Source organism: Megalobrama amblycephala, linkage group LG3, assembly GCF_018812025.1.
Source record: "Megalobrama amblycephala isolate DHTTF-2021 linkage group LG3, ASM1881202v1, whole genome shotgun sequence".
NCBI classification, from domain to species: domain Eukaryota; kingdom Metazoa; phylum Chordata; class Actinopteri; order Cypriniformes; family Xenocyprididae; genus Megalobrama; species Megalobrama amblycephala.
Genome location: NC_063046.1, coordinates 27893701 through 27917606, shown reverse-complemented (window position 1 = coordinate 27917606; position 23906 = coordinate 27893701). Strand labels below are relative to the sequence as shown.

At 36.3% G+C, this 23906-nt stretch overlaps 1 protein-coding gene across 3 annotated transcripts in view; it reads left to right on the top strand.

The window, feature by feature from the left end:
• Positions 1 to 23906, top strand: part of ptprn2 (protein tyrosine phosphatase receptor type N2) — a 217873-nt gene that overhangs the window by 33151 nt on the left and 160816 nt on the right. For 2 of the 3 annotated variants that reach the window (XM_048184803.1, XM_048184806.1), the window contains exon 3: positions 15482 to 15595. In XM_048184803.1, coding sequence (XP_048040760.1) covers positions 15482 to 15595 — 114 coding nt within the window. Of the gene's footprint in view, positions 1 to 14857; positions 15038 to 15481; positions 15596 to 23906 lie in introns of those variants that run through there. The other variant, XM_048184804.1, reaches the window with a different exon arrangement.

Here is a 23906-nt window from a genome sequence, read left to right as displayed (position 1 = left end):
ACAAATGCAGTGAAGAGTGAAAACCCAAGTACTCTGGGAGTGCTGTCAAACCTCAGGACTTATGAAGGAAATATCCCAAGGACTGTAAGGGGACTTTTATCTCACTTTGGTTTCTTTCTCTATCTTTTTTTTTGTGTTGTTGTTGTTCCTGTGAGAATGATTTGGAGTGACAAGCTTTGTTTAGTTTTGACGGACGGGCTGCTTATCCACTGTTTTTAACAGAAAATAAATATTTGCGCTTGATCCTGCAGGCATTATCTTCATACTTAAGATGTGGACTCAGCTCACCTGGAGCAGAATGAAGGCAATCAGTGGCTACAAACAGGACCGTAATAGGGCTGCAACTAACTATTATTTTAATAATCGATTAGTTGGTTGATTCGATTAATTAGTCCATTTGATTAATAAATTAATTGGATAAAAAGACCAACATATTTCACCAAAATGAATATTTTTGCACTGAATTTTAATTCTCCCTCTCTAATGTGTCCCGTCTGTTTGATGCGCCTGTGTGCACCGGCGCTCATTCAGGTATGACCCTTCATGCAAAATGGAATTATTCGCATGGATTTGTAACACTTACAGATAAGGATATAACCGTAAAATGAAAGTTTTGCGCTGAGGGAACATATCACACATTAAACAGCACATGCATCTGTCAAAGCACCTGACAGGACAAGCCATGTTAAACATTACGCCAATGCAGCTTGAAGCTTAAAATAAAGAATTCTCATGTTTTGGGCAGGTACCTTTCCCGCAGCAGCTCTTTCCCCCACTATTTTTAGATGCATTTTGTCCATAGAAATGCGTTATTCAGTGCTGTAATTTGATGCGACTGGTGTAAGTTTTCTGTGCACAGTAGGCAGACGCGATTAATTGATAATGACATTCGTTGTCAACAGTTTTCATCATCAAATATTATCGATTTTATCGATTAGTTGTTGCAGCCCTAGACCGTAACCTGATAATGTGAAGGAACATGGACAGGGTAAAAAGATGAATTTTCATAAACATTTGTTCTTTTCATTGTTGGCTCTAGTGTGCTAGCAAAAAGTTTTTCCGCCTTCATGTGAGACCCCCTCATCCCCTTCATTACCTCTTCTGCACCCTGAGAAGCTGGAGTAGAGTGGGAATCACCTTACTGTCAGATAATATTGTGGCACTGCAGGGAATTGTCCTGTCTCAATTCCTGTTTAATCTCTGCACAATAGATATACAAGCACAACACCTGCTCATGCCACCTGCAGACATTCACAGATGACTCCTCCATTGACAGTGAAGAGCAGTCTGGAGACAGGAAGCTGGTGCTGGACTCAGTATTCTGGCATGGGTTAGAACAGCCTGCAGCTGAAAAAAAAAAACAGAAACACAAAGGAGTTGTGGAGAAAACGTGGAGCTCCAGAGGACTGTTAGAACCAGTCATCAGTCAGAAAGAGGTGGTACAGTCTGACAGTTCAATTAATAATCTAGACAGTGCACGAACGGCCAGAGATTTGAAATGTGGTCTGATTCAGTGCTTTTTTTTTCGCAGTAGTTTGTCAGTGAGTCCTTAAAGGGTTAGTTCAAACAAAAATGAACATTTGGTCATCATTTAGTCTCCTTCATGTTGTTCCAAACCCATGAAACTTTCTTTCACCTTCGGAAAACACAAATCAAGTGTGTCAAGCAAGTACACATAGGCTTAGCCTTCCCCTGGCCACAGACTTGAGACTAGCGTGGAATTTTCTGGCTCAAACCACTGACTGCTGCTGCTTGCGATTGCTTTGAGAAGGAAAACCTGCCCATAACTGCTGGTTTATGATCAGTTTTCTCCATAATAATAGCATATTCACAAGTTCACCTGAACCTGCTTCTCCCAAACTTTCTTAATAAAACATAATTTCACAAGTTCACATATTCATATAATTAAATAGAGTAAAGTTATGCGTATTTGGCGTGCTGTCCGGGAGAGGGCTCCGAGCTCGGAACTTTGGCCCGAACCTCCAGTACTACCCCCAAAAAAAGCAAAGAGCAAAGGTCAGCCGCCAGACTAAAGACCCCCCAAAAGACGCCTGAAATTTGGAACGACCGATCGGGAGGGCTCTCATTACATCCGATGGGAGACCAATGCTCAGAGAGACCAAGGCTCGTGGTATCGGACGGGTAAAGCCCTACTGACCGAAAGACTAGGGGCGGCATGTTTTAGGAATGACCAACCAAAAGGGGCACCCGGCGACGGGTGAGTGGGTCCCATTGACCAATGGCGAGATGAAAGGAATTGGAATGCCTGGCCAGGAGAGCTCTTGTAGCGTCCGATGGGAGACCAAGGCTCCAGGAGACCAATGCTCATGGCATCAGATTGGTAAGCCTCGCTAGCACACAGGCGGAAAGTAAAGTGCATAGGCTTGACCAGGAGGGTCTGGTGTCGTCCGATGGGAGACCAAGGCTCCAGGAGACCAATGCTCAAGGCCTCGGATGGGTAAGCCTCGCCGGACGAGGAAAGAAGCACAGACCTGGAGGCTCTCACGGCGTCCGATGGGAGACCAAGGCTCCAGGAGACCAATGCTCGTGGCATCAGACGGGTAAGCCTCGCTGGACAGAGAAGCATAAGAAGATGGAAGCTGACCGGGAGGGCTCTCGCTGCATCCAGTGGGAGATCAAGACCCACTGTGTCAGACGGGTAAGCCTTGCCAGTCGAAAAAACGTAAAAAGATGGAAACTGGCCAGGGGGGCTCTCGCTGCATCAGACGGGAGATCGATTTTAGTTCTTTTTTTATTGGCACTGTAACACATATTTTGATTTGATAATCATCAAGTTTTCTAAAATAGAGGCAAATAATGTGTGAAAGTATACATATAATAGACATATACTATGCCTTTGTGTGTAAAGATGGTAATTTTTAAGCATGACTGTTTGGATTTATATGAAATGGTAACACTTTACAATAAGAGTCCATTTGTAACATTAAATAAGGTTAATAAAAGTATTGTTCATTTTTAATTTCAACATTTACGTTTTAACATTCTCTTACATTAGTTATAATGCGCTATGAATTAACATGAACGATAAATGTATAATTAATATATTAATATTTTTTATATTTAAAAATTACAATAAACATTTAGTCATTTTTTTAATTCAAAGAAACAAAATGTAAGAAAGAGTTAAAACTGAACAATCTTGCTGCTCAAACTGTGTATAGAACAATTTTTAATAATTTTTTTTGCTCCTTTTGTATTTTACATTTACTTGTACTTTTACTTTCAATACTTTAAGTACGTTTAATATCAAAAAAATACTTTTCGTACTTAAGTACAAAAAATATCACATACTTTAAAACTTTTACTCAAGTATAGTGTTGTTTTTGGCAGCCTGTTTTAATTTTAGTTTTAGTCTAGTCTTTGTGTCAAGCTGTCATTTTAGTTTTTATTCATTTTAGTCACGTTCATACTCTTTTTAGTCTAGTCAAGTTTTAGTCGACTAAAAGTCTGAGCATTTTAGTCTTATTTTTTTATTTTTAGTCTTATTTTCGTCTAGTTTTAGTCAACGAAAACTGATGACATTTAGTCTAGTTTTAGTCAATGAAAATTGCATTTTAGTCTCTTTTTAGTAATGCAATTCTATTCAACCCAGTCAATATAGTATAAGTACCTTGTAGTATAGACGAAAGCAAAATTTTCATTTAGCCTAACCCATTTCAAACAAAGTTATCTTATTATATTATTGTTACCTTATAGATAATACCTTATAATGCCTTGAGATGTCCCTTAACCCTTTAAGACCTGAAGGCTTTTTTTATAGTTTTTTTTTTTTTTTTTTTCTGTGCGACATACACAAAAGTAAAGACTCATAACTCCAAAGCTGTAGCAAGGAGAGTCAAAAGGTAGGGATCATTTGATAGAACACTTTTTAATTTTTTAGAAAATATAAATTACATTACATTTGGACATTTTCATGCTGAAGAACTGCTGATAAAAGACAAAAAATATATATAATTTTTTAAATAAATTTTTTATTTTTTTTATTTGACATGGAATAACTCAGGAAGGCAATAAGATCAGAGACAAAATCTTTTTTGGTGATGCTCTCCTACATGTGAGCTGCATCTGGTTCAAATTTTGTGGTGTTAGCTTAATGTATAGTTGAAAAAGTGTTATTCATTTTTTCGCAGCCAGATGGCGCCCACGGGCGGTAAACTCTGGTTTAGAGGCACTTTTCAGCACTCGTTAGGAGTTTTGGATTCATTTTAATCGTGAGAATCTGCTTTAAATAATGATGTACATTTTCTGTGATCTGTGCATTTTTCATGAAGTTATGAGCACGTGAAATCTACATATTTCCCTACATATCGGTCCCTTTCTCTGTGTCAGACTTAACTTTGTTTGTTGTTGTTTACGCTAACTCACCGCAGCTGCATCTTCTAAATAATGCAGTGAGTGGGGCTTGAGGAAGTGATGTCGCCTGCGTCTGCGCAGTACGACCTGATGCAGCCCTGAAGTGAGACACAGGAAACAGAAATACTGCAAAACAATAATAATAACGCAACTAAACGAGACGAAATAACGTTATAACATTTCGTCTCGTCTCGTTTTGGTCAACGAAAATGAAGAGACATTTTAGCATAGTTTTTATTTTGTAAACCACATTTAGGGTGCATTCACACTTGTAGTTCGGTTCGTTTGGTTCATTTGGTCCGGACCAAAGAAGAAAAAAAAAAACATTTAGTCCTGGTCCGGTTAGCGTTCAGATTGGCAATTTTATCACCGAACCAAAAGATACCAAACCTTCAGGCATAGGGATACATTCACAACGTGATTGGTCGGATTTTATGACGTATTGCCTATTTTGAGACTGAACTTACCGAACATCCAAAACAGTGCTGTTTTCTGAGGTAAATGCGCTCGTTGTGTGTGCGTAGCGGTGCGTAGCCTGCATGTGATGGTATTTTGGCCAGCTGGGAACTCGTGAAGAGCTTATAAAATGTGTAAAGTAGTCAAAACACCGGCGGGAATCCATCCGTCACACACACAAACGATCTGCTGCGTGGAGACGCGCGTCTGATGCCTGTGATGGGCAAACTCGCGTCTATGACGAGAAAAACGACATGCGTTAGGATTCTGTCCTTTTTAGGGTCTCGTCTTCCTGTTTTTGGTTCGGTTACATGTCTTTGGTCCGTGTTGCGTTCATATATCATTCGAACCGCACCAGAGTTCGTTTGGAAGCGGACCGAGACCCATCTTTTCAGTCTCGGTCCGCTTGTTTGGTGCGCACCAGGGTTCGGATGGCAGCGTTCACATATGTTCAAATGAAACGCACTATCCGAGCAATCGCACCAGGGTTCGTTTTAATCAAACCAAACATGACAAGTGTGAACGCACCCTCAGTCTTAATTTAATTATAGTCATCGTCACATGACCAGCATTTAAGCTGTGTCTCGTCTCGTCTTCGTCACGTGATAAAGGATCGTTGACGATGATATTTAGTCATAATTTTCATTGACGAAAGCAACACTGCATTCTAAACATTCTAAACAGTGACTTTAACTTCTACCAAAGTCATTTTCTGGTAAGATATCTATACTTTTACTCCAGTATGGTTTTTGAGTTCTTTATACACCACTGGTTCACACACAGTACGGTTATTTACGGGAATGACAACCGCATTCTATAACCAAACTCACATCCGTAAATTTTCAGGACTCACAACCTCATTCTCGGAATATTCGCACTGTGTGAACAGAACCGGACTGAACAACTAGTTGTCTGTCACGTCACAGTGCGAGAGAGCCGCTCTGCCAGGGATGGACTGGGACCAAAAATCAGCCCTGGCATTTTGGCCCAGACCGGCCCACCACCACATAAGATCACAAATACCACCCGTCCAGGTCTCTTCAAATTAAAGCACAGGGCCTCTTCAGTCATGAAATATATATATATATATATATATATATATATATATATATATATATATATATATAATTTCATGACTGAAGAGGCCCTGTGCTTTAATTGCAACATTTTCACAATAATACAACGGATCATCATCATAACATATATATATATATATAAAAAAAAATATTTTACTTAGCCGGGAAGATGTAAAACAACTAACTTAAAGGTCAACTGATTCTTGTTAACTAGCTGCTCTGACCTTTTTTAACACTGACGTTATGGCTTTCTACACCCGCACAATTAAGCTAAACTGCAATCATACAGTGTATAGCCTGCCTACTTCTTTTATTGTTGTAGTGTTATCATCAACAGTTTGTCCACCACTTGTTTTTGGCTCATTTTTTCAAGGCTTACCACAGGTTCACTCCCTCATCTCTGTCCCTCTCCTCTTGAGTCTCCTCACTGTTAATGCCACTGCCGCCGACACCACCACCACTTTCATCAGCCACGGGAGCTGGTGAAGGTCCTGCTACTGCCGAAAACATTTGTGTCAATTTGACACATATTTTTTGTTGTTTTCTGCTAAAAGAAAATCTCAGTATATATATAACAAGCTTGTTGTGTATATTGCCTAATCGTAAGCTTGTTCAGAAATTGTGACGACAACTTGATGATTAAAAAATAACGTCTTTCTCGTTAAAGGTCATTTAAATAAACGAATATTTGAATATTTGTTTTTATTAGCCCAAATATTTGAACACAATATTTTTGAAAAGTGCCCATCTCTAGTTTGAGGTATCAAATGTTTGGTACATCAAGATTATTAGCAAATAATGTGGATATCTATAAGCACAATTGTATGTTACATTTCATTTGAGTATTTGAGTTATTTTTTTGTTATTTTGTTATTTTTGTTGTATATTATTAAATATAACACCTGTTATAACAGTCAGACAGTTTGTTCACATCTTTAGTGGGTGGTTCTTGGCTAGAATAAGCTGTGAAGTAGACCAGACTTTACACCGGTAGTCAAAAGTCTGGCTCTGTGAGACTAGGAAGTGTTTAATGTGTTCGATGCAGAATATATTTTATTGTCACGTTGTACTCCTTTATACTTTGTGCTTGAATTACATTTGAGATAGAAGATTGCACCAGTGTTGACTATGTGATATGCACTTGACAGTAGTTAGTAGTTAGAGGATGTGCCTGTGTGAAAGCATTATTGGATAAATATGTGATTATCAAGGACTTGCACACTGAGAGCATTGTGTGGACATCAATAAAAACTTCTTTCAGTAACACTTTAATTCAGGTGAAGTTGTTTGTGTGGGGGGATTTAGTGCTTCCCTACAGTAGTTTTAAAAGTGAGATTCATTGTCCACATAAAAAAATACATTTTGAGCCATAGTCACGTATATCAGGAGGTATGCGACAGCCTGACCATCATCGATGACAAGCCTTAAAGCTCATCAGGGTTCCAGACTAACATTTGACTGCAACGGTTGGGGTAAAAAAATCATCATTTGTGTTCTACTGAAGAAACAAAGTCATCTACATCTTGGATGCCCTGGGGGTAAGCAGATAAACATCAAATTTTCATTTTTAAGTGAACTATTCCTTTAATATAACTCTGATTGTATTCGTCTGAAAGAAGAAAATCATACACTTTGGATGGCTTAAGGGTGAGTAAATCATGAGGTAATTTTCATTTTAAAGTGAACTAATCCTTTAAAAATAATTCATTTAAAAGCAGACAATTCAAGCTTTCTAAAGACATATCTTTCATGACTGCGTGGCAAGTATTCGCTGAGTTTCGGTTCATTTTTGTGACACGTTTCAGAAAGAAGTTCACAGAGAGTGACTGAGATGGCAGAAAGCACACCCTGTGTGTTTTCTTTATTTTAGAGAAGCACAAAATTTTGTTGTTATTGTGAGTGTACACAAATAAAAGTATATTTACAGTTTTGAATGATGTATTACTCTTACTTAAATGATGTATTTGAGTATTTTAAGTTAATTTTGTTGCTGTGTGGAACAAATCCACCAAAACGCGCTGGCACGTTCATCGACCCCAGAGGGTTAATCAAATACCACAATGCACATAATTTGGCTTTCAGATAACATAACATATGGCATGTCAGTTCAAATCCCCAGTAATGCTGGAAAAGAGGCAGGAATATGAGCCTGAACACATTCTTTTAAAAGCATTTCAGTTTTGATTTATTTTTTCTTGTTTAGCAGCCAGTTATTGATCCTCTGTGATCTCTCTTCCACTCTGAATGATAATTACAGACTGAGATCATCCATAAAGTAGAGTCTAGTATTTGAAAATGCTTCAGTATCAAGGGATATCATGTTAAGATGTGAAAAAGTAAAATCAGACACATACAGTGTGGTACAACACAATTCATATTTCCAGTGTGTTTGAGGACATGCTATGTGCCAACAGCTTTCCTCTCCCTTATTTTACCACAAACTAACTGCCATCTGCAATATTTCTGGCTTGCATTGTTATAATGGTATGAAAAAGGTTGACAAGTGAAATTCTTCAAAGAAAGCTGGATGAACTAACAGGACAATTCAAGGGACAGGCGATCACATTTATAGAGGCCATTATTTACATATGCAATTAAATAGATAAGAGTTAAACAAGCTAAACCTGTCTCTGTAAAGGGTAAGTGACTGATGGTTTGACCGTGGTTGCCCGGGGTTTCCAGAAACTATATAAACTTGCAGAAAAGCTACCAATTAGTTTCTTGACCTATTAGACGGCTCTTCCCAGAGACGATTGATCATTCAAAAAGGATCAAAGAAAATGTCTAGCAGACTGTAACCACAAGCCTACACAGGACACTCTGTATTTTCAAGATTAGAATGCAAGTCATTATCTGCTTAGACAATCTAACCTTTTCTGTTTGGACAGGAGCTCTATGTATGTGTATTTTCACAGACTGATAGACTAGTGCCAAACCACTTGACATTCTCTGTACTCTGAACTTTATCTTTTAAACCTCGCTTCCTGCCAATGTCTGTTGTGTTGGAAGCATAATTGCTGAAGGACAGGATATTGTAAGACCATGAAAAAGCTCCCAATGTCATTTTCACTATGGCTTTGATAATTCAAAACCAATACATTTTAAACTATAAAAAAGGTTAGTAGCTGTTTTGATACGTTTATGATGATCATATAAAAGTTCCAAATATAAAAATGACCGATTCTGACTAATGTTCTTAGTGTCCAGAACTCTGATGCATGAAGTCTGAAAAATATGAGAAATTATTTGAAATTTCTTGTGAAATTAGCTTTTAGTTTGAGTAGAGATGATGCATGAACAGTGAACCATTTTTCTTGGTTTTTGTCTCTCAATGCAAAACATGCAAAATTGCATGGTTTAATGGTTTAATAATTGAAATATGAACTGTGCTCTATTCAAAACAAGAAGCCAGGCTTGTTGTTTTTATGAAATAGTAATTTTGGTGTAATTGGCTTGCTGTATTGTAACCTAAGCTCTCACTCTGATGTGTGAACAAACGTCCTCATAAGGTGCCATATCTATTTTAAAATTGCAACATGTTCAGTTAAGCATGCAGAAATGGGGATAACAGAAGAAACAAAAAAGGAAAAACTGGCTGAAAATAAATAAATCCATGCTGTGATGCAGGTGAAATGAAATGTTAGTAAGGGGAATCATTATGGTGATATTACTGCCAGTCTGAAGAATAGAAATGTATTTCTAATCAGTAAAAGGCAAAGGACCTTTGGGTCTAGGAACCTGTAGTTAGTCAATATGCTATATTTTTTTCTTAGCTTGAGTAACACAGATTTTGGCTTTCATTGTGAATAACACTGAAAAACCAGTTCATAAATTCCAATATTTGTAGTGCTCCTTCATAGGAACTTGCTTTCCTGGTGTTTCTATATGCATATGAATAGAGAGACTCTCATTCACTTTATTAAAAAAACAGAACTGCAAATCTGTCATGCGAAAAGCATTGATCTGTTGTCATATCTTTATATCAGTTACTCAAATATCATAGCAGTCATTCAAATTATTTATTATATTATGTAAAATAAATACAAATTTCGTGCAGCATGTTATCTTTAAACAAAATAGTGTGATATAATTTTTTTCAGCTTTATATAGGCCATCGACCACCCTGCTCTCGAGATCGACATCTGCCATCAAAGAATCCATATCAGTCGAACACCTATAATATTGCGTTGTCTATAAGGTACATAATGTCTTAGTAACCATTACACTGCTGTATTGGCTTAACTTTCAGTGAGATCTGCAAATGAACTAATTGCCTCAATGAACAAAGGCCTCAACATATCCAGATAATCTACTGAATTTGTGGGTCTTAATGCTGCAAAAATGGACTCCTCTTCTGTGGCACTGGCTGTTCTTTATCTTCATTAGTATCACTCTGCATGGTGAAATCGATTTTCTGCGGCAATCCGTGTGGTCTGTCTGAGACTCATTATAGTAATGGTTTTAACATCTTTGAACATCTGACTGGGTATCTGAATAATTTTCAAGCTCTCTGTTGTTCATTGAGGGCTGTTGTCTCTCACATACAACCGTATCCTCCTGTTCTGTCATTATCTGCCCATCTAATGACTACACTAAGGTCTTGATTGGTAGACAGGGAAAATAAATTACTAATCAGAATTACTATCGATTTGGTTGCAACATAGTGTTTCACTTGTTTCATCGATTAGCATAATTGCCTCAGTATTGTCAATGGGAGACGTGCTTCACTGCCTCATTCCCAAGAGCTCCGTTTGCATCCTCACGACCTGCTCTCTTATTGAAACAACCATCGAGGAGGAAGTTGTGAGTTATTGTTATTTGTGAATCTTTGGCTATAATACAGGAATTCATTTCAAATCCTCGACATCTTGTGATGGCAGTTCCTTTAAATATGGGTTTAATGTGATAGGTTAAGAATCGTAACTTGAGAGGAGGACAGGAGATATTTCTTTTTTTTATGTTTTACTCCATTAAAGATTTCTGATTAAAGCAGATCCAATGACCTCAACTGACTGGACAGGGAAAGACAAGGTTAAACACACTTTGTGCTGCAATATTGTCCTGTCTCTTCTCAGAAGAAGTGCTTTATAATCTGTGTACTCATGGGGAAAAAGAAGATATGAGAAAAGAAAGCCTTTTAGCAAGACTGGCGTCCAGAATTTACTTTTAATGCCGGTGCTTCGAAAAAAGAGAAAATCTTAGATATAAGACAGAAGTTTAATGTCACAATTTTCTTTCTTCTGCCTTTGCCAAATGCACTGGCAGACTAGTTATCTAGATATATTTAATGAATGTGCTAGAATAGAAGTTTTCTAGTCACTATGCATTTGCTTTGTTTCAGTTCAGTAATTTCAGCGAATTATTTAAAATGTGGTCTGCTTTCTTGCTCTCAGTCTGTTCAGTTATTTGTAGTGTCATTTGCCTAAAATAATACTTTCATTTGGCTGGCATATCAATGCCAGATCCATCAGTTAGAGTGATGCCAATATCAACAACTGGCTTCTGGTCTAAGTAAGAAATGTGTTTTACCTAACTATTTTTAAAATGTAAATAATTTGTTATACATTAAACAATTAAAAATCAAATAAAATACCACCTTGTAAATATCACTGTAGTTTACTGTTATATGTACTGTATATTTATCTTTATCATTAACGCTACAGGGTTGTGCTATATACATATTTATGTATGCGTCCACCTTATTTTTAAAGTAAGACTAGTATCCACCTTATTTTGAGCTGTACTAACCGGCTCAATGCTGCTTGATATTGCAAACTGGTATTTCTTACCATATTACTTTAATGTATTGTCATAATTATAAAGACATTGGTTTGTAGTGCAAATAGTTTTACCATTTACTACACTTTGTTATTCTTTTAGTTATTTACCTAGCGGCTAATGAATCGTAAGTCTCGCATATTCACAGAATATATGCCACCTTAGATATACAGTGCAAAAGTCTAAGGCCACCACCAGCTTTGTTGTTTTATAAATGTTTTAATGACCATCCATATTTATCTGTCTCTTTATTAAGATACAAACAGAAAATACAGGAAATATGTACAAAAAATGTAAATAGAAGAAAAATTCTGAACAAAATGGCTTCAAGCATAAATCAATATTTATTGTGACCTCCTGAACTTCTTCTAGTTTCTCAAAGAAGAAACTCTGAGAAACTTCTCATCAGATTTTGAAAGTTTTCTTGGAAAACTTGCCACTTTAGCCTATAGAAGATGTTTTTTTTCTGATTTTATTTTTCTTTTTTCTTTTTTTTTTTTAAATACAAATGTCCTGAATTGTCTGGTTATATTCTAATAAAGAGACTGAGAAATAATTCTATATGGTCATTATACCATTGCTAAAACAACTTCTAATGGTGGCTTAAGACTTTTGCACAGTACTGTATAAAAGATTTGAGCCATCATCCTTAATAATGGATTTAGACAGTATCCACAGCTAATATAAACAATGAAAATGTTTAACACATTCATTTCCCCATAGGAGGTTGCTGTGATCTTGCAACAGGAGTGTAACAGTCTCCCTTTTTTCCTTGTTAAGGCTCCTCCTTGTGGTAGATAACAAAAATTACAGCCCGTTAAGGTATATGTATTGAATTGTATTGTCACTGTTATATAATGTTTAACACTATGAGAGAGAGTTTAACACAGTGTTTGTTAGTAACTGTAAAATACTTTTTTAATGTTTATTGGTTAGTTATGGTGTAATTCTCACAATATGACTACCTTTACAAGCTTTAGTTTGCTTTTTCTTTGACATTATTGTGTGTTTCTTTGAAATATTTAAAATAGCTAGTTATTTTCAGTAACACTAAGCAGTTTTAGAAATGCTGATGATTTGAATATGATTGATTTGCGTATGTATAAGGTCGGAATTTGACATGATTGAAACCATTTATCTCTATGTGGCCAGATATTTGATCAAAATGACAAAGCAAAATTGAGCGATCCAAACCTTCTTTGAATAGGTCGTCGTGAAATGTCAATCTATGTGCTTCATTTTCACTTAATGGCCACAATACTGATCATAGAGCAGTCTAGGATTTTCTTGACGACGGACCTGCCAGGGGTCTCAGAGCTGTTATTAAGCTTATCGTAGCCAGTATAAAGAGCATTTTGCAAATGAGTGACAAAGTGCACAGTTCTAGAGGCATATCATTTACCACCAAGTGGGAAGCAAATGTATCATGTTTGATAATTCAAACTGCCTGATAGATTTTATATTACCACTCACTCTGTTTCCCTAAGGCTGTTTTATGGTTGTACAGTGTAGAGCTCGAGGAATCGTGAGATAGAAGAAAGCGCAGCCAAGTCTATATTTGAGTGCAATGACTGTAATTAGAGTGTGATTATTCCCGGAGACGGCTGGAAAAAAAGGCAGCCGACAGTGAGGGAGGTTGCTATGGAAACCGACACGGAGGCAGTGAAAAGGTCCGTTCGCTGGTGGTTATGTCATGAGTCTGGTGCGTATGTAAAAAGTTTGGACATGGCAGGTTTCAAGTCAAAAGGAAGCAGAGTAGGGTGTTTAGTCTACGTACACTGAAGCTGCTTATGAAGACTAAAGCTTTATTTGTTGTTTCTCTATATTCTCCTAATTGGTTCCACTCATTGCATTGAAATCTTTTTTTTTTTTTTCTTATTCTCGCTCACTCTTCCCTCTTCTGTGTTCTAACATGCTCATGTTCACATTTTAGAGTATCATTCTGCCAAAGACCTACATGATTCCCAGAATATACCAAGTGAGCCAGTCTAGAATTTACAATGGCAGAATTATCTACAATAAAACAATAATGCAGATTAATGCAGACCATGTACAACATTTGTCTGATAAAACTCATCACGTCATGGGGCAGATGAGCAGCACTCACAGAAATATATGAAAAATGCTCTTGGTGAAGAAACACTTGTGGTTATTAGTATTCCTCGTGAGGACCACTGCTATACCCTGCCTCTTCCCTGTTCGCCCAGATAGCCATTGAATTATGAAGCCAATCTGAGCCGTGGTTTGGGTTGCCTAGCAACAGACTATTGAGTGGCACTGGGTCCCTGGTGATGAGGAGATAAACAAGGGGCCAGATAATGTGTGTGTGTGTCTCTATATAGGTGTGTTTCCTGATGGCCTGTGTGCTTATCTTGAAAGTGTCAAAAAAGAAAGAAAGAAAGAAAGAAAGAAAGATAATTCCCTGAACCCCAGTGGCTATTATGACCCCAAGCAGAAACTTCAGCCTTACAAAATAAACTGATAGCCAGTAGACACAAACAGTTGCTTTTCCCTCAAGCTTAACATGGGTTTTCTCTTAAATGAGTTGTGTCCCAAATGACGCACTATACACTGTGCACTTATACACTATGTACTTATTCACTATGCACTATATACTCAAGCGTGTAGTGTATGAATTTTATAAGGTTATTTTGTCATTTAACATCGGCGTCTGTTAGCTCACCCCCCTCCGCTACGTAATTAAAGTTGCGACAGTTGAGTGCATGAAGTGTCCAACATTCCACACTTTGTTTTTTTGGTTAATGTAGTGCATCATCTGGGCATTTAAAGTGTACTTTTTATTTTTGTAATTTTCAGTGTGAACACACTACTTACACTATTTAAACTATTTACACTATTTACAAAACGGCATAGAATAGTGCATAACTACGTGAATTGGGACACACCTATGGTCACTATCACAAACTGGAGGAACTACACTGTGTTAAAGAAATCTGACTATTATGGTTTCTTGCATATTTTAAGAGCAGAAAGCTGTTTACTGGATATGAAGTATTATTTTACTCAATAAATCATATATTGTGATTCTGATAGAATGATTGCCATATTTGATTATTTGATATTTGCACAACTAGGGGTGCTTCTCATTTCTAATTTGTGCATCCTCGTTTCCTTTCCTCGCATCTTAGCTCCACCCCATAGGATGCGAGGGAAGGATGCACCTGTGTATCTTCGCTCATGACTCCTCTGGAAGCTTCCTCGCTGCTCATTTCTCACTTCCTCGCGGTGCAAATAGAGAATTGAGATGTCCTTCAAGATGGCTGAGTTTGATCGATTTCCTGGTCACAAGCTGGAGGACGGACTAGCGAAGAAACGAGGAAGCATCGATTTGAGTATTGAGAAGCACCCATGATGTATTTTATTAGGGTGGTTTGTGTACATACTGTTCATACCTTGAGCAGATATAAACTCGCAATTATGACTTCTTTTTTTAGAATTGTGAGATTGTGAGTTATAAAGTCCAGTTCTGTGCAGAAAAAACTGACTTGTTTCTCTTAGAATTGCGAGTTTATATCTCACAATTCTGACTTTTTTTCTTGCAATCCTTTTCTCAGAATAAACTCACAAATGAGAGTTACGTATAAAGTCCAATACTAAGGGAAAAAAGCTGAATTTTTTTCCTCAGAATTGCACATCTCAAAATTCTGACTATATAACTCACAACTGCAAGAAAAAAGTCAGAATTGCAAGATGAAGTTTCAATTATGGAAACTAGTTTCCATATCATTTTAGCATATATGACGTGGTTGTAAAAGGTGTCTGTGTGTTTTTTGCAGATGGGGTGTTTGGTCGATGTCAGAGTTATTCATGGTCAGTTCCCTACGTTTACAATGTGTCTCCAGCAGCAGTGCAGCGTTTGAGGAGCGTTCTTCAGAAGCTGGCTCACAGAGGTATCACATCTCTTTGTTTTCCTGCACTCTTGTGTGCTTGTTTATCACGTTCACGTATCATTTAATTGTTTTCTTTTTTTCCACAGTGTAAGATACATTTTACTGTGGAAATTATTGTTTATGTTTTCAAAAGTCCATTGTCTGTTTTCTAATTACACATCTCATTGTTTACCAACTTCCCTGACTGTTAATTATTCAGTCTTTATAAGCTGTCAGTAGCTTTAGCTTTCAGTCTGTTAAACTTTTTTTTTTTAGATCTGACATTAGCCTGTTGACTTGTCATCTCACTTCACCTGTTTTACTGCCACTTATATTTACCTGATGGTGTTACTGTAACTCCTTTGCCCTTTTATCTACTGAGTACATGAAAACATATGTTTATCTTTTCTAAATACTACCATTAAAAAGTTTGGGGTCAGTGAGTTTTTTTCTTAAAGAAATTAATATATTTATTTAGAATTGATGCATTAAATTGATAAAAAGTGACAAACACTTTAACATTGTTACAGAAGATTTCTATTTCAAATCAATTTTGAAGTTTCTGTTCATCAAAGATTCTGGAAAACAATTTATCACAGTTTGTACAAAAATATTAAGCTGCACAACATTGACAATAATAAGAAATGTTTCTTGAGCATCATATCAGTGTATTAGAATGATATCTGAAGGATCATGTGAAGACTGGAGTAATGATGCTGAAAATTCAGCTTTGCCATCACAGAAATAAATTACATTTTAAAATATATTCAAATAGAAAACAGTCATTTTAAATTGCTACGGAGCCCTGCACATGACATGCAGGGAAAAAAAGTAAAGCGTGTGCACGATTAAATCGAGGGAACGAATTAGTAAATCGTGGTCATGATTTATAAATCGAGGGAATGACTTAGTAAAGCGTGCACACGATTTAGCCTACTATTTTTTTTTCCTGCATGTCATGTGCGGGGCTCCGTAAATTGCTCTAATATTTCACAGTATTTTTTTTTACTGATGAAAATGTTTAATCATAGTACCATATATATACTGTATAATATGTTTATGTCTATGTGTATGTGTATATAAATTGACAACCCCAAACCTTTGAAGTGTGGTATACTTTGAAGTAAAATAATAATAATAAAAAATCATCATAATAATAAAATAATCATAATGATAAAAAATATCTTTCTAGCCAGTTTTGAAGTTTTGTATTTCAGCACATTGAATAGATGATACATAGATGATACTATCTTCATATACTATCTTGCTATGTTGTAGCATTACTCAGTTGTAAGTTGCATTGGATAGGAGTGTCAGCTAAATGAATTTATGTAAATGTAATTACTGGATACTTTAGCTATATCGACCTTGATTGCTGTGCACCTTGTTGACATGATTAAATGCTGGCCAAAATCATGAAAATCTTCAAAACTTCAATGACAGCAGTTTCTGGTTTTGTCAATGTACTTAGCTAGTAAGTTTTATCCTTGGCAGTACCGTGTCACAATCAGTTCCAGAGCTCGTCAACTCAAGTCAAAGCTGACTCACAGCCAAACGTGCACTCATCTTTTGTGGCACGATGTTGCTGTCTGTCACATGGACAGATGAAAGAGAGTGGGATGAAAGGATGAGACTGAGCACTCATCCACTGCTCAGGGGCTTGGAATTGGACATCTGAGGGCTTTCGTGACAGAAAGGTTTCTCAATGATACACTGTGTTAGCAGGACTGGACTGAATGTACTATCACTGATAGAGGAAAACTTCTGCAGAGATGCGAGTCTTAATCTGTTCAAGCTGAACGTATTGTTTGAACAGACCTCTGATCTGTAGATCTGTCTTAGCGAAGACATTTACACTTATACACCAAACTCTGGGTATCACTGTGTTAGACGTCTGTTGAATTTGTTGCAGTTTCGCTAGAATGTGGTTTTATCACAAACATTTTGTTTAAGTGAAAAGCTTACTAGTAACATCGAAGTGATTTTGATGCTCAGTGGGCTGATCAGTGGGGAGTGTGTGTGTGTGTGTGTGTGTGTGTGTGTGTGTGTGTGTGTGTTCATGCTCAGCTGATTATCTAAATCAAAATATTTCCTTTTTAAGCTCTTTCAATTCATAGCCAAACTATACATTATATAAGTAACATATAAACTAATTTTAATTTAGAGCATTCAAATTCAATTTAGATAGTACAAACAATGGTTTTATGTGATCGCTCGCATTCATTAAGCTGTAATAATACAATTTACAGATCATTTGAGATGAAATAGATCTGCTGACTTAATAAAAGGATAGTTCACCCAAAAATAAAAATCCTGTCACCAAAAAAGAAGATATTTTTAAGAACATTGGGGTTTGCATTTAATCTCTCATCTGTAAATATTGTAATTGTCTGTTTGCATAATTAAAATAAAAAAATAAAAAAAGAACATTGGGATACAAGACAACATGGAACCTGACTTAATTAAAAACAAAAACAAACAAACAAAAAAAACTTGAAATCTCTTTTTACTATCTGCAGAAGAAAGTCTTAGGTTTGGAACAATATGAGGGTGAGTACACGATAATAGGATTTTAGTTCTTGGGTGAGCTGTCATTTTTAGATCTTTCTCCATAATAGTTGTTATAATATAGTTCTAGGGGTCTTATTTTACTCCTTATCCCTTGTCATAATGTTATTTGGTGGGATGTAAATAAGAACAACTGCTCATGTTAGCTCTCCTTTTTTAGTGCAATGTATATTCAAAGCAGTTTTTTGTGACACCAATCAGACAACAGGGCTTATTGTTGTTAGTCTCCATCATAGCCATTTGGGGGCAGCATGCTCCATCCTGTCTGTCTCGGTGAAGGATCTGAGCCGTTAATAGGCTGCAGAGGCTTGCTCCCAGCTTGATCTTTTCAAACAGCCATAAATGAGAGTTGAAAAGCGTGGAAGGCATGCAACCGTCTTTGGGTAAATTACCAACATGGTAATGAATATTAGAGAGCCAGAGAGATGGCCGACTTACTCCAATTACCCAAGCCAAATAAAGAGAGAGGGATCAGGAGGATGAGAGGCTGTGTTCAGCTTCCTCTCTCTCCTTTTTTTTTCTTTTTGGATGCAGATGGTGTCTGAAACCTTGGCTTTTGATTGACGTGCTGTTGCAGTGTTTTTATTTTAATTTCAGAGTGCTTTGCGAGAGAAATCTCAGACGTCTTTAGATGTTCCCCTGTGTGCGTTTGTGTGTGATTTAAACGGCTGTGTGTTGTGTGCATGTTTTGTGTTTTTGTGCTTCCATCTATGAATTTGTGTCCAATTCAGCAGACAGATGACAAATGTATGAACCATTAAATGTTTGCAGCTATCTTGTTCTTTGATCCATGTGCATTTGTGTATCTATGAGATCATTTTATACACATTTTTTTTTGTGTGTTAGAGATAACTGATCACATTCGCCTTGCAACCATCACATTGTGCTCTGTCATCCTTACAGAACTCTTTAGGAGACCAACATCCTTCCACGTTCCTCCTCACTGGAGAGATGTAGATAGGCAGATAGTTGTAGAGAATGTCAATGCCATCGACTCACAATTCTCTTTTATCACACGTTTAGAGTAGCTGTAGAAATCACGCAATTTGTGGAGCTGCCGCCGTACACCCTGCACAATGTCATTAGATCGATGCCATTGACCGGATGGCAAGAATGCTCTCTCTTTGTCATAAGGGTCCATCACGGCAACTGACAGCCCTCCCTGCTGTGAGCTGCCCCATATTGCATGCCATTGTCTTAGAGGTTCTTCAGATTTCTCGGCTCCTGGATTTGAACATTATAGCCTGCTCGTAATGCGTTGTGCCATCTCTTTGATCTTCAACCGTGGTCAGTGTTTCTACAGATGTCTCCTGGAGAAGAAGGCTATTAATGAAAAGAGAGCGACAGATAGGAGGTGATAGACAGACAGTTTGGTAAGGAGCAGCTGAAAGGGAGAGTGAGAAGAAAGAGGGACTTAAGATGGATTTAATGGTTAGACTCATAAGTGAGGTCACATATAATGGACAGCTGAAATACCTCTCTGAAATCATTTAAAGTTATTTGTTCTTTAAAAAAACAATACTCAGTTGAATGTCTAAGTTAAGTCAAGCATAATGTTTCTGCATAATGCTGTTTAGAGGCTCAAAGCTAGCAATGTTTTGTGATAATACTAGGTCTGACAATCAACTTTGAGTAAAATTTGATTTAATTTATTTTATGAATCACAGTCCTTTCCTTATTTGCTAAAAACAGCACCCAGATGAATGTATACTACCTCTTAAAAGTTTGGATGTATGTTTCCCCCCCAGAAACATCAGTAAGGATTCATTAAATTGATCAAAAGTGACCATAAAGACATTTATAATGTTACAAAAGATTTCTGTTTCAAATAAATGCTGTACTTTTGAATTTTCTATTCATCAAGGAATTCTGAAAAAAATGTCCACAAAAAACATTAAGTAGGAGCATAACTGTTTTCAACATTGATAATAATAAAACAGTGTTTCTTGAGCAGCAAATCAGCATATGAAAATGATATCTGAAGGATCATGTGACACTGAAAACTGTAGGAATAATGCTGAAAATTCAGCCTTGCCATCACAGGAATAAATTACATTTAAAATATATTAAAATAAAGAACTGTTATTTTCACTAATATATATATATATATATATATATATATATATATATATATGTATATGTATGTATGTATATAATATATATATATATATATATATATATATATATATATATATATATATGTATATGTATGTATATATATATATATATATATGTATATATATATGTGTGTGTGTAATATAATATAATATTATATTTCACAATATTACTGTTTTTACTGTATTTTTGATCAAATAAACGGTCTTGGTGAGCATAACGGAAAATCATATTGATCCCCAACTTTGAACAATAGTGTAATTGAAAAGTATTCCATTATTATGGCAAACAAAAAATGTTTTATCCTACTAATGGCCTACTAATCATTAGTCGACTAGAGGCTTAGTCGACCAAAAAATTTATTAGTTGGTTAGTGGTGAAGTTACGCAGAAGTGGTGAAGTTACGCAGTCCGTAAGGGACAGATTATTAACGGAGGATCCTTGTGGTAATTACAGCATGTTGGGCAGGAAATCCAAACGTTCGCCTATCGTCCATCGACCTCGAATATGACTTAACATTTGAAGTATCTAAATAGTAGCAACTTTACATGGCTGCTCACCCTAATGTTAACCTAGATAAATGTGCGCTATTATTAGGCACATATCTTTAGTGTTTGCGGGGAGTGTGGAAGCTGAAGTATAGCGCGCAAGAATTGACATGGAGATGCCGGTGCGATCACTTGCGGAAACAACTTAAAATACTCTGTCATTTTTGGTCATACAGATAAGAGTACTACATCATTCGAAACTGTTGAAAGGTTTTTTTTATTTGTGTACACTCACAATAACAAGAAAATGTTGTGCCTTTGTAAAATAAAGAAAACAAATGTAACAAAAATGAACTGAAACTCAGTGTATAGGCTACTTGCCTCACAGACATGAGAAATATATCTATAGAAAGCTTGAAATTTCTACTTTTAAATGAACCAATTCCAATCGAAAAGAAATACTCTCTGCTTATGTAATTATGTAATTCTCTCTGCTTAGGTGCATTTCTCTCTATAGGCGAGTTCATTATACTGTGGAGTTGGCGAGGCAGCATAGCTGAAACGCACTCAGAAAATACTAGTTTATTAATAAATAATAAAAATGTCACCTTGCTATTTTTTCCCGACACATTCATAATCATTATTTTTGCCCGTGCTTTGCGGAGCGTGGAATAGGCTATATTAAGTATATATAATAAAATGTATAATTTATATTTTTAAATAATTAAATATATATATATATATGCTCATTATGGTTTAGTATTCCCCTCAGTATATGTTTAAGTAATTAAATTAATATAAACGTGTGATTAGTTTACTAATGGCTTAGATGAAAAATCTTTAGTTAGGGGCAGCCCTACTACAATCAACAACAATCCAATCTGCAGTCTGAGGTAGACTTAGGTTGTGTTATTGTGTTCCGTCTGTACTATTTTTTTTTTTTTAAATTGTTAATATACAGCCATGAGCACCACATTTTTAAGAAAAAATTCAACTTTGAAAAACTGTGTCTCAGGATCCCTCTGTTCTGTTCCACACTAGATAATATACTAATAAACTACATACAGATACTCCTGCTTCCCTATTTTTTTTTCCTCATACATTTTGATATCACATGACATCTGGTAAAATCTTTAATTGATGACTATTTACAGTACGGTGGGGTGGGGAGGGGTGTTTCCTGTTGGGCTCAGGTAACACAACAAAAGGCATATGAACAGACACTGGTGCCAGATGTGTAACATGGCCCTCCAGGCTTACCAGTGACCTCTGGACTTACCATCATCCAGGAAGAAACTCCATGTTCAGATAGAAGCTCAGTGAAGCAAACTGATTCACCATGACATGTGCATTAGAGCTACTTACTCCCATGGCTCACAAGAGATGAGACATGGAGGAGTAAGAGTGAGAAAGACAGAGAGAAGGAGAAGGATAGAGGAAAAAATGCATTGGTCACAATTGTGCACTACATTTTTGACATATAACTTTTAGCCTCTGCCAAAACCATCTATGACACCTGTGTGGTTGTTTGTGTGCAAGTGAGATGTTCAAACAGCCCTTGGGAATTCATTTGCTTTACAACAAATTCTTGAAATATCTTTCCCCAGAAATGGAAATGATAATCTACAATAGTACAATAGTAAGTATTAGATGGTCAGTTTATTTTAGATACTGTGATAACAAATACAGTTATGTGGAGCCCGGTTTTTTTAACTTAAGTTATTTCACATTCAACCGCATATTGAACTTTGAAGCTTGAATTGAAAATGAAAGACATGACAAGGTGAATAACGAACTGGCATATTCTGTGCAACTATGGTAACTAGCAGTAGAATGAAAAAATTGGTATAAAATTTGCAAATGGCATAAGAAAAAACATGAAAACACAAATAAACAGGAGAATGCAAATGAATAACAATACAGTACAATACAACAGCAATAATAAGGCAACAAATTAGATTTCAGCAGCCACAATGCATGCTGGGAAAATTCTATACTCTGCCAAGCAATCTTGGGTGTGCTACAAATGTATTTATATGTGATGTTTATTTGATAGTGTGAGAGAAGCACTATATATCTGACAGATCAGGCTGTGAAAAACACATTTGATTGGTACCTGTTGGCCAGTGTAAGCCCTCCAACATACTAAATCGAGTCTTACATTTAGCTTACATTTCTTCCTTGCACACTCACAGTTAACTGTTAGAAGGGCTGATAAAACCAGTTTTGTGAAACAGGGACTATTACATTGTAATCTCAAATAACAAATTGTTGGTAATTTGTGGAATTTGTGCTTTAGTGTCCTTGTGCATATTTTTGAATTATCTGTCTACAAAACATTTGATCAAACAAACCTGCCAATACACTTCACAATGTAGCAATTCCTTGTATTTAGTTTCATTTGCATTTAATTCTCCAAAAGTGGTTTTCATAACAGTAAATGTCAAGTTTCTACAGAGCTCTCGGCTGTTCCCTTTTCCATAGAGGGCTTATGAATATCAGATTATTTCTCTAGTTTTCAGCATCTGTTGCTTCGCAGCAAAGTTCACATCATTTTGCATGGACTTCACTTAAGACAGAAAGGCAGTCTTAATCTGTCCAGAAGTCCTCTCTTGAGGAATTCCTAAATGCTGTTGTGAACAGATGTTTGACTAGCGCGCATTTTTCACAGTGTTTTTAAATGGAATGTTACTTTTTTAGAATGGGGGAAAAGCATGCAGTTTCAGGGTTTTACACAAAATGTTTGATAATTAAAATTAATTCATGTTTAAACCTTTTTTTTTTTTTTTTTGCTACAATGAATTGAATATCAATTCAATAGATTGTCAAAATCGCAGTTTGCAGATGGGTGGGTACCACCATTTAATATATTTTATAATAAGCTACTAAATTCATTTTATGTTAGATAACAGTTTATCAAACTTGTCTACTTGGTCTCACAACAAAAAACATTAGATTTGTGCCTATAATGTTTAAAGTAATGGGATAATAGTGTTTACCATATTTGTGAAATGTGCCGCCTGAGTTAAACTAATTAGATCATGAAGATACTATGGAAATCCCATATAATCCAGGAAAAGCCCACCTGCCCCCTTGTCTAATTTATGCTATTATACTATCACAATAAATTAGGCAATTCATGATGAACAGAATTAAATCAA